Raw genomic sequence first — 11,766 nt, forward strand, 5'->3', positions numbered from 1 at the left:
AGTAAACGTATTTACGTCACTTTCGTCTTCAGTCATTGGCTGGCAGTGTTTGGGGGCCTCCGGGAAGGTCTGTGCTGATAGGCTGCAAAGTCTACGGCACGCAGGAGGGCGGAAGTGGGACGCTTCTACGGTAGCCCCGCGGGGACAATAGAGACGGGGAGCCGCTCTGGGTGTGACTCGGGGGCTTCGCGATGGAGCTGAGCGAAATGCTCTACAACAAGTCCGAGTACATTGAGACGGTGCGTGTCGAGTCAAGGCGCTAGTCCTCTTTACCCGGGAACCAGGCCCGTGGGAGTGGGAGAAGCACCGCCATGCCAGGGCGCTCACCTCAGAATAATGCATGAAACGTATGGAGGCAGAGCGGAGGCCACAATTCGTTCGTTTCCTCCTTCCTCCCCTCCCTTTCTCCTCGCATGCCTTGTCTTTTTTTATTTTAAGGCTGCGGGCGGGGCTGCCTTTTTTAAAATGATATATAAGCCGCTCTGGAAGGCCGCCCCCATTTTTTTGTCTGAAAAGCAGCATGGAAGGTGTCTAAATAATATAATAGCATCAGAGTGCGGGTTGTGATGGTGAGGTCTGGAAGGGCCTTTGGCTAGTAACCCAACCCCACTTAGCTTCAGAGGGTGGGGGCATGCAGTGAAGAGTCCTATGCCGTGATCACTGTACATGCACTAAGGTGGCCCTCTAGGTACCTGACTCCTAAGCTGGCAAATGAATGAAGCAGACTTCCCTGGTGCCCTCTGGGTGTTTTGTATTCCAAAGCATCAGGAGGGCACCTGATTGCTGAAAAGGTAATAGAAATGGCTATTTGGAAACTAACCAACACCTAGTGAAGCAGTTTCAGTACCGGCAATGTGTGTTTCCATTGGCTGTTCCCAATTAATAACCAGTTACCATGAACAGGAGGAGGGCTGTTGTAATTCATTGGTCAGTCCTTGCCTTACATGCAAAACCCCCAGGTTCAATTCTCAGCTTCCTTGGGGTGGCTAAATAGAGAGCTGTTGCCAGTCAGTGCTGAGGGAGGTGGGACAATTAATCTGACTTGGTATAAGCAGCTTCCTATGAGTTTATATGCTATTGTTGTGTTCATGCAAAGCTGCTAAGAATTTTTTTTAACGCACCGTGAAATAATAAAATAATAGCACGACAGCACTTAATTATCATATCAAATGAAACACACCCACTCACCCTTGAAGTTTGAGAAATATTTAGAGGCAGGCACCCCACATGTAACATTATGGTAGTTAATCTGGAGGCCATTGGGTTACAGATAACTATGGCCTTTTGGTGCTCCCATCCATATTGCAAAGACTGCAGGGCTTTCGCCCAAGTCCCTTCTCTCAGAGCTTTGTTTTTGCTAATCATTTCTGCCTTTCTCTATCTCTTTAGGCATCTGGGAACAAAGTGAGCAGGCAGTCTGTGCTGTGTGGAAGCCAGAACATCGTGCTCAATGGCAAGGTGAGAGGCTTTTGAACTCCAGAGGCTGCCTATGGGACAGGGTAGGAAGGGATTGTAAGTGCAGTGAACAGTTCATGGTCTACTGATAGATTCAAAGGATGGAAAATAAGACCTCTTGTTCAGGTAGGCCAGTGATTCTCAAAGTGAGTGGTACTGCTCCCGGGGGCGGGGGGCAGTGGGATTACCTGGAGATTACTAAGAGGCAATGGGGCTCTTGAGGTGGGCCATTCAAGTGTGTTGGTTGCTTATTTACATTGACCAGGCTACAGCAAACTGTGAAACACCTTTCTTCCTTCGTATTTCAAGTTTTACTGTTCTCATCATTTTCAAAGCCATTTCCTAAATTTATGTTTTAAATTATTTCTATGTTGTTTTTTTAATTGTGAACCATCTAGGGAGACTCTTTAATGCAGCATAAAAATACTAAAATAAATAAAAGATAATCTTGACACTGGCTGCACCTGGGGGTGGTTTTTACAGCAACCAAGGAAGATGAGCCATTTAGTGTGTTGTTCACATTTACATGAATCCCATCTTATTTCAGATAGGTAGCTGTGTTGGTCTGCCATAGTCAAAACAAAAAAAATTCCTTCCAGTAGCACCTTAAAGACCAACTAAGATAGTTCTTGGTATGAGCTTTCGTGTGCATGCACACTTCTTCAGATACATTGAAACAGAAGTCACCAGACCCTTCTATATAGTGAGAAGGTGGGGAGGGGTATTACTCAGAAGGGTGGTGGGAATGGGTGATTGGCAGATAGCTGTGATGAGACTCTTAACGACTGCAATAGGTCTTACAGGAAAAAGCAAGGGGTGAGAAGGTGAAAAATGGCTTTGTCATGTATAATGAGATAAGAATCCAATATCTTTGTTCAGACCAGGTCTCTCCATGGTTTTAAGTTTGGTAATGAGTTGCAATTCAGCAGAACCCATCTTATTTGCATGTTTCTCAGGGTCCCATCAGAATGCCATCCTGCTTTGAGAAAGCTCCAAAACGGCAGTAATTCTCTTCTTTCCCATTCAGACAATTGTCATGAACGACTGCATCATCCGAGGGGACTTGGCCAATGTGAGAGTTGGGCGCCACTGCGTGGTCAAAAGCCGAAGTGTCATCCGTCCACCTTTCAAGAAATTCAGCAAGGGGTAGGAGTTGCTTGGGACAAGGTGGGAGGGCTTCCTTGAAACAGGGTAGTGCTGAGTTTTGAGTTCAAGGAGCTGGGTTCCTTAATAAACATACAATCGTCTAGACTGATAATCCCACTGCTCAATTCCTTTTGATATCTCCCCCCCCCCCCTTGGAATATTCTTTGGCAGAAGTGACAACTATCCATAGGAGATGATTGAGAAATCATCACATGCTCATCCCAAATTCAAAAGTGTGGGTGTTAGTGAAGGTGACCCATGCTGCCTGGCTCCATTGTTTTGTTCCATTTTTAGATTAATGAATTTGAGTAGAGAAGAGTGTATACCATTTTTTAGCCTACATATCTATAGTTGGATAGCTCCAGCAAAGCCCCAGCAACCAGCTGCTCATCAGGGCTTGCATAGTGCTGTGTTTGCTTACCCACATGGTTTGATTTCAGTCATGATGCCATGCCATTGACAGACGAGCGGCCCCTCCCAGCTGTCAAACTTGAACCATGGTTGGTGGGGGAGATTACCAGTCCCACCAGCTGAATCTACTTCCTCACTCAATATAATTGTTCAAAGAGTGCATGGGACCTTTCCTGGTGATGATAAGCCTGGGAGAGTTAAGGATCCCACATACTTGGGAGTGGAGACTTTGCTGAGAGGGTGACTGCTGTCTCAGTGGAACTGGAAGAAGACCTCTGCATTGGCCTCTAGCCAAAAGACAGCAGCCCCAGACATTGTGGGGCTGGTGTACTGCCTTACATCTGCTTCTTGACATGGCTGCAGCCAAAACCTAAGGACGGGCAGAGGGGAAGAGCTTTGGTTGGAGGTTGCCAACCGTGAGGAATTCGGAGGGGGGATCCAGGAAATCTTTGTGTTCTTCCTTGCCAATCCCACTTGGGTGTTGGTAGCTCCTGAGCATGCTGCATGTTGTTTGTTATGGTTCTGGGGCTTCAGTGATTAGATTTTATTTTATTTTTGGTGGGGTAGGTGTTGCTGGTTATAAATATGCCCCCCCCAACACACATGTATATTTCTTCTTCAGGGTTGCATTTTTCCCTCTGCACATTGGTGACCACGTTTTCATTGAAGAGGACTGCGTCGTCAATGCGGCTCAGATCGGCTCCTACGTCCACATAGGCAAGAACTGCGTCATTGTAAGTGTGTCTCCCCTTGGGCATCCTGCAATATTTATGCAGCATAACAGTCCCACTTAATTTCAGGCAGTTGCACAAGGGCCAAATGAACCTAAGAAGAGCCTGCTGGACCAGGTCAAAGGGGGCTCATCTAGTCAAGCATCTTGTTCTCATAGTGGCCAACCAGATGCCTGTGGGCAACCAGAATTTTTTGGCTCAGAATCAAGTTTTACTTATTTACTGCATTTATATGCTGCCTTTCCTCCAAGGAGCTCAAGGTGGACTACATCATTCTCCTCTACCCTGTTTTATCCTCACAACAACAACACTGGGGAGATAGGTTAGGCAGTCACCGGCCCAAGGTCACCCAGTGAACGTCTTGGCTGAGTGGGGATTTGAACCCTGGTATCTTCCAGGTCCTAGTCTGACACCAACCACTACACCACATGGGCTCTCTAGTTCACCCTGAGGTTCTTGTAAGCCTGGATGCCTAAACAGAGTACACCACAGTTCAAGATCCACGTATGCACCCATTCAAATGGAACTTCCTGGCCATGTCCGTGTTTGGCTGGGGAGGCAGGCGGAAGCTGAGACCCATTCATATGCCAGAGATTTCAGCTTGTGGAGTGGAGCCTTCTGCTCCTGGTCAGCTGCTCGCTGTGGCTGCCAAACTCCATTCCCAGCTGCTGTGTTCCTCTCTTGTCTGCAGCAGTCCAGGGCACCAGGAGAGTGAGGTCATGGCAATGGGAAGGGCTGTGGCTTGGCAGGCCTGTCAAGACATATCTGCTGCTCACCTAGCAGAGCTCCACCTGGGACAGCAGCAGGAGTTTGGTCTGTGCAGTTCTTTTTGTGTTGTGGGGAGTGGACGCAACTTCAGACCGAGGGAACTGAGAAGCAGGCCCCAACATCTGTATGCAATGCAGATGCTCTAGCGCTGAGCATTGGGAAAGGGCCATAGCTCATTGGTGCAGCATCTGCACTGCATGCAGAAGGTCCCAGGTTCAATCCTCAGCAGCATCTCCAAGTAGGGCTGAGAGAGATCTCTGCCTGAAACCATAGAGAACCATTACTTCCAGTCAGTGTTGACAATACTGAGCTAGATGGACCAAGGGCCAGATTCAGTATAGGGCAGCATCCTATGTTCTTATGAAAAAGTTATTGAGTGAATATGTGTGGATAGCTTCTGCACTGCACAGGATGAGCAGCATGCCAGTGACAGGGCTGATGGCCAAATCCAGTCACCCCCTGTCTTCATGCCTGGGCAACCCCAGGATATGGGTACAAAACCCCAGTAGAGTCCACTCCTTGTAGAGATCAGAGAAAAAACACACACAGGAAGCAGGATTCTTCAGTATGAGTTTTACTGAGGCTTAAATTCATACAGGAACTTACTAGATTCCCAGTAAGGCAAAACCTTTGCTCCAAAACGCATCCAATTACAGAAGCAAAATCACACAATATATATGGAAACAAAAGTAAAGAGCAGGATGAAGGACAAAAGATAAAATGCCCAGCAGGCAGGGGTATGTATCTCCCACTGAGGCAGTGACCTTGACTAGATAAATGCAGCTGCAAGCTTGTTCTGTTGTGAACATGCTAGAAAGTTCAGGAAGATTCTAGTAGATTCTACATCCATAAAACTTCCATCCCTGACAGTTAGAACCTCTCTATGCACCTAACCCTTTCTGAACAGACTTAATGAAGCCGTTCCCAATTAACAGCCATGGGGCTGTATCTATCTAACTCCTGTTCAGGGTAGACCCACTGAAATCAATGAACCTAAGTTAGTACTGTAATGTCCATGACTGGTAATGGGTCTGCTCTGAATAAGGCTAACATGGGGTACAATCCAATGATTCATCAGTGTGTGAGAAAAACACAATTTGTCTGAGAGAAAAAGGCATCATATCTGTGTAATGTGGTTAGCGATAAAAGATACACCCATACGCTTATAACACACAATTTCCATGGCTGAGTGTAAGAACATAAGAGTCTGCTGCTGGATCAGTCCAGTGGCCCATCTAATCCAGCATCCTGTTCTCACAGAGGCTGAGCAATTGCCTATGGTAAACCAGCACGCAGAATGCAAGAGCAGCTCTCCCCTCCTGTTGTTTCCACCAACTGGTATTCAGAAACATTGCTGCTTCCAGGTGTGGCGGGACAGCATAGCCCTCATGGCTGGTAGTCACTGAGAGCCCTCTCCTCCATGATATTGTCTAGCCCTCTTTTAAAGGGCCTTCTCGGCAGTGGCACCCTCCCTATGGAAAGCCCTCTCATCAGATGTCAAGGAGATAAAGAATTGCACAACTTTTAGAAAACATCTGAAGGCAGCCCTGTTCAGGGAAGTTTTTAATGTCTGACATTACATACGCTTCAGGTTACATACGCTTCAGGTTACACACTCCGCTAACCCAGAAATAGTATCTCGGGTTAAGAACTTTGCTTCAGGATGAGAACAGAAATTGTGCTCTGGCAGCGTGGCAGCAGCGGGAGGCCCATTAGCTAAAGTGGTCTTCAGGTTAAAAGGCCTGGTGGAACAGCTCTGTCTTGCAGGCCCTGTGGAAAGATGTCAAGTCCCGCAGGGCCCTAGTCTCTTGTGACAGAGCATTCCACCGGATCGGGGCCAGAGCTGAAAAAGCCCTGGCTCTGGTCGAGGTCAGCCTAACCTCTCTGTGGCCTGGGATCTCCAAGATGTTTTTGTTTGAAGACCGTAAGGTCCTCCGTGGCACATACCAGGAGAGGCAGTCCCGTAAGTACAAGGGTCCTAGGCCGTATAGGGCTTTAAAGGTTAAAACCAGCACCTTAAACCTGATCCTGTGCTCCACCGTATAATAATAATAACAACAACAACAACAACAACAATAACATTAATAATAATAATAGTTATCCAAGTTGGTGGCCATCCTGCAGCAATATAGCTGTGAAGCTGTACCCACGGGACCTGTTGACAACTTGCCCGAGTGCCTGTCGAGAGATCCCAGGAGAGTGTATCAATCTAAGCCCCAATTGTAGCAACCTCCTCCTTTGTCTTTCACCATCCAGCCCTAGTATTAAAAAAAGTCCTGCGTGACTCAGTGTTTGCACTTTAAATGCCACTTGGCTCCCCTGCTCTTTTGTCAACGGGCATTGCATCGGATCTCTCCTGCCTGCGCCCTCTTTGTCAAAGTGGCCTGAGCTCAAGCGCCAGCTGCTCGTGGGGGCTGCCCTGAATAAGCGCTTTGTTCCCAGAGTTGGCACCAGTTCAGAGCCCCTGGTTTGTCAGCCTTGCTGTTGCTGGGAAATGTGAAGAGGACAGCCAGGATAGCTTACCTGAACAAGATACCGCTGTGGTTTGGCATGTGTGGAGATACCTGAGGAGGGGGCATGTTTCCTGGACACAAGAAGAGCCTGCTGGATCAGGCCAAAGGAAGCCCATCTAGTCCAGCATCCTGTTACCACAGTGGCCAACCAGATGCCTGTTACAGGAAACACTTAAGTAGGACCTGAGCACAAGAGCCCTCTTCTCTCTTGTGTCTCCCAACTTTGGAGGCAGAGCATAGTCATCCTGGCTAGTAGCCATTGATAGGCCCACCCCTCCATGAATTTGTACAGTCCTCTTTTGAAGACATCCAAGTTGGTGGCCATCACTGCCTCCTGTGCAAGTGAGTTCCACAGTTTAACTATGCACTGTTTTGAGGAAGTTTAATTATGGGCCATTTGGAGAAGGACTTAGTTTTATCCGTCATGAATCTTCCAATCTCCCTGAAAAGTGGGCCGGAGTCTGCGTCTCTTTAAAGAGAGGGCACGTCCTGATCTCCCAACGGAGTCTTCCTGGTGGGAATGATTCCCCTCTCTGGCAGCCAAACCAAACAACAAACTTCAGAACGAGGTAACTCGAGAGCTCTCTGAATCTCTCCCACGTCCCCACCTGAGCAAACATTGTTAGGTTTTTATTTGCTGAGAGAACAGAGCTTCTGGCTGTCCCGGGACTGCAGTGTGTGGGACGTGACTCCCGCTTAACTGTCCCAGAACCTGCCTTTGGCACCTGACCTGAGCAACTTGGCTCCTCTCATGCCCAGGAACTGCAGCCCAGAGGCGTCTGAAGCGAAAATACACATTTGCCAGAACAGTAAAAGATCCGGTGTTCATCGCTACGTTTTGCTCACCTGCTCAAGCAGGTTCTCTGGGAACTTCAGCTGGAGTGGGGGAGCTGTGTCCCTGCAGATGGAGTTGGACTGTACTGTTGTTCCCATTAGCCTTGACCATCTGCTGCATTGGCTGGAACTGATGGTTTCCCCACCCTTGAACTAGAGTGTGGTACAGAAAAACATAAGACAGGTCCCCCCAAAGGGGGCCTATCTTTTCACAGGGACTAACCAAATGCCCCAATGGAAAGCCCACAAGCAGGATCCAAGCACAAGAGCACTCTCCCGGTGCTTTCCAGCAACTGGTATTTAGAGGCATCTTGCCTCTGACAGTGGAAGTAGAACAGAGTCGGTGGCTAGCAGCCATCAATAACGCTCTCTTCCATGAATTTGTCAAATCCTTTTTTTAAACCATCCAAGTTGGGGACCATCATTTCCTCCTGTCGGACTAAGTCCCGTAGTTCAACAATGCAGTTATACACACACACACTTGGTGCTTTTTCATATCTTTTTATTCTTTGCTGGGTGGTCTGCAGGCCACACTAAGCCCCCCTCTGCCTTCCTCCCAGCTGTTCCTGTTGGCTGTTGGCTCTCTGTGCCATGTGTGGAAAGGCTTTGGCCCCCCCAGATGTTGTTGAACTACCACTCCTATCAGCCCCAGCAAGCATGGCCAATGGCCTGAAATGATGTGAGTGTTAGTTCAACAACAGCTGGAGGACCAAAAGTTCTCCACCCTGCAGCTGGCCAGGTGCTCCTTTGTTAAAACGTCTGATAAAGCCAGACATTTATCTCTCGTTCTTCAGGCATGCCGGCTGTGCACGCTCCCCTGATCCAAGCTCCCTGCACATTGCTCTTGCTACAGAAACACAGAAGGGGGGGTGAGCAGCAGTTTGATTCCCTACCCAAAATTAGCGCTGCAAACCACACACAGAATTGTTTTGTTGCAAGGGAGTCCTCTGGGCCACCTAGTCCAACCCCCTTCAGCACAGGAATCACAGCTAAAGAATCCTTGACAGATAGCCATTCCAAGCTCTGTTTAAAAACCTCCAATGAAGAAGCGTCTGCAGTACTCAGAAGGAATGTCCTGTAGTGCTGCAGTTGGTGAGATTGCCAGTTAAGAACAAAACCACCCACTTGAATGCAGTTGAGCATTGGGCTGCCTGCTGGCCCTTTAAGCCTGGAAATCCAGGTCATGAGTGGCAGGTGGAAGGGTGGGAACCTGGGGCCTGTTCTAATTCCAAACTGACTTGTGGCACATCCTTTTTAGGGTCGTCGGTGTGTCCTCAAAGACTGCTGCAAGATCCTTGACAACACAGTCTTGCCTCCGGAAACGGTGGTCCCACCTTTTACCGTCTTTGCAGGCTGCCCAGGTAAATGGGGGGGGGGGAAAGGGGGTGGGGGAGGCCTGCGCTATAAAGCTGTGTGTGCCTTACTCAAAGTGGGACAGTGGCCACACAGCAAAGGATGTTCCTTAATGCCAAGCTGGCTGCTCACACTCCACTTCACCCCCAGGGCTCTTCTCCGGAGAACTTCCCGAGTGCACACAGGAGCTGATGATTGACGTCACCAAGAGCTACTACCAGAAGTTCCTGCCCCTCACCCAGGTCTAGCTGTCTCCACCTGGCCCTCCCGTGGCCCTCTGCAGGAAGAAGAGTGGGAAGGAGCTTCGGCATGACTGGCGTGGCTTGTGAGAGTCCTGCAAGCCACTGGCTCCAAGCCCGACTGGCAAACTCTGCCAGAAGCTGCGTTGTGTAACACTATCTTCCCTTCTTGGGCATCCCCTTCATTCCTCCGCCTCACACCCTTGCCCACGATCTGGACTGTTCTGTCCCATATGGGAGGCCTTTTCCCGCTGACCACCCTAGCCCTGCCACTGACCAGCCTGGACTAACCCCACTCTGTACTCCTTCACTTGTGAGAGACTCGCATGTTATTTATTTATCCCTAGATCCAGGGTACATTGGAACATGAAATGGGCAGAGACAAACCTCCTGAGCGGGAGGACGGACGGCCAGCCTACAAGCGAGGGGGGGAGTCTGTGTGCTTCTGCTGTCATCTCTCCCCACCCAGCACATTCCTAATTAGAGGCCAATGTGACCAGAGGCCCCTCAGCACCCTCTCCTCCAGGCAGGCTTGTATGTAGCCTCCCTCCCTGCCTGCCACCCTCCAGTGGGGAAGGCTCTGCTCCCTGCCTGGACAAGATGAGGAAGTGCTCATCTATTTGGCCCTTGAAGGCTTCCCAGCAAGCCTCCATCTCCACTTCATACGACTGTTGTGAAGGCCATCGTAGATGTGGGACATGCACTGTGACCCAGATCAGACTGTCCAGACTGTCCCTTTATCAGCTGCATATTTTTCAGGCAGCGAGAGATATGTGACTCAGAGAAAAGGGTGGCGCTGAGGAGTTGACCTGGCACTTAACCATAGCAATCCACTCTTGAACACATGCCCTCAGCAAGCAGCTGCTTTGACTCATTTCCTCCTGCAGGGGGTGGCTTTGTAGAGGTTGTTTCAGAGCATAGAGCTTGAGTGCAGGCAGGAGGTGGGTGGCCTTGCGGATTTTGCACAGGGGTGGGGGTCCCTGCACAGGGTTATGATTGGGGGTAGTATGTCTGGCATAGGGCAGGGACAGGGCTCCTGTGGTTCTTCGGAAGCTGCTAGACTCCCAACTCCCACCTTGCCTGACCAAGCTGGCTGATGGGAGTCCAGCATCAGCTGACAGGCCACAGCTTCCCCATGGCTGGGTCATCTGCAAGAGAAGGTTGTGAAGGAACCAGCTTCCATCTGGGGATGCAAATGACTCCCACCCCTGACAGATACGCTCTGCTGATCCTTTGCTTCTTTCCAGATCAAACCCCCAGTCTGTTGGTTTGGTGGCTGTGCACATCTCTGGTTCCCTGAATGTTGGATACAGGGCCAGCAGAATGGGAGCCAGGCGGGTGGGTGTGCTGCTTCTTTTCATCTGTTCTATGGCACATACAACTTTGCCACCCATTAACTAGCCATGGCCTCTCCAAACACAGACGCCTGGAGGAGCTGCTGTTAACCATCGCGTCACTGTCCGCCTTGTTTATACTTTGCTGTCCACAAATTAAAATCCTCTCAAGTAGGTCAAGTGCTTTGAAGTGGTAATTTTCCTCCAACAAATCTTCTGGAAACAGAGCGGGGGGGGGGGGAGTGTCCCGCTGGCGTCACCTCCCCCTGCTTTGGCAAGGGGCGGGGGTGCTAGCTGCACCTCTCCTTGGTGAAATCTCCAACTGCTGAATAAATGGGGCTGCTCAACCAGCCACCCAGACTAGCCCAGCCCAGCTACCTGTAAGTGATTCCACACATAGAATTCTAGAATTTGGGAGGGACCTCAGAGGTCATCTAATCCAAATCCCTCTAGCGAAGGAGAGTCCACCAGGGGACTCTGTTTTCTCTTACTTTGTGTTTAAAATGGCCTTTCAAAGAGCTTTTGCAACAAGAGATGCCTATGTCAGCCTGACCTCCAGAGCTGTTGGCATGGCACCAAAGGCCATGTGGAGGCAGTTTCCATCCACCAGGGCTGTGTTTTCAGAGGGTGGCCTTGGGATACAAATCTCAGCAGAGGCAGGAGGGCTTCTGCCTCCAGCGCTGCTGCCTGCTGCTGCTCTCCTTGATGCCAGCTAAGGAGGGAAAGGATGAGCGCCAGGTCCTCCCTCCCATGTCAAACAGCTGCACATGGCGGTGAACTGGTTTGAGCCTGTGCTTCCTGAAAAGAGTCCAGTTTGGACCCAATGCCTGAAACGGTACAGACCCAAGGCCCAGCAAACTTATCATGGGGCTCTACCAAATATCCTGCAATGCAGCAAACGCCTCTTATGTTCTGCCTTATTTAATGGCCTCTGCTGTTGGACCGCTGCAAGGCCCGCCATTGGAAAAAGACCATCCTTAAG

The 11,766-nt window shown here is 49.6% G+C and overlaps 1 protein-coding gene across 1 annotated transcript; it reads left to right on the forward strand.

Moving 5' to 3' along the window:
* Positions 1-84: 84 nt before the first annotated feature.
* Positions 85-10,964, forward strand: DCTN5 (dynactin subunit 5). Its single transcript, XM_081888203.1, has 6 exons — positions 85-239; positions 1,390-1,458; positions 2,483-2,601; positions 3,635-3,746; positions 9,117-9,219; positions 9,362-10,964. The coding sequence occupies exons 1-6, from the start codon at positions 192-194 to the stop codon at positions 9,457-9,459; spliced, it is 549 nt and encodes a 182-aa protein (XP_081744329.1). The 5' UTR covers positions 85-191; the 3' UTR covers positions 9,460-10,964.
* The last annotated feature ends 802 nt before the right edge of the window (positions 10,965-11,766 follow it).

The sequence above is a fragment of the Podarcis melisellensis genome (genome assembly GCF_964234715.1).
Source record: "Podarcis melisellensis genome assembly, chromosome: 14".
Lineage (NCBI taxonomy): Eukaryota > Metazoa > Chordata > Lepidosauria > Squamata > Lacertidae > Podarcis > Podarcis melisellensis.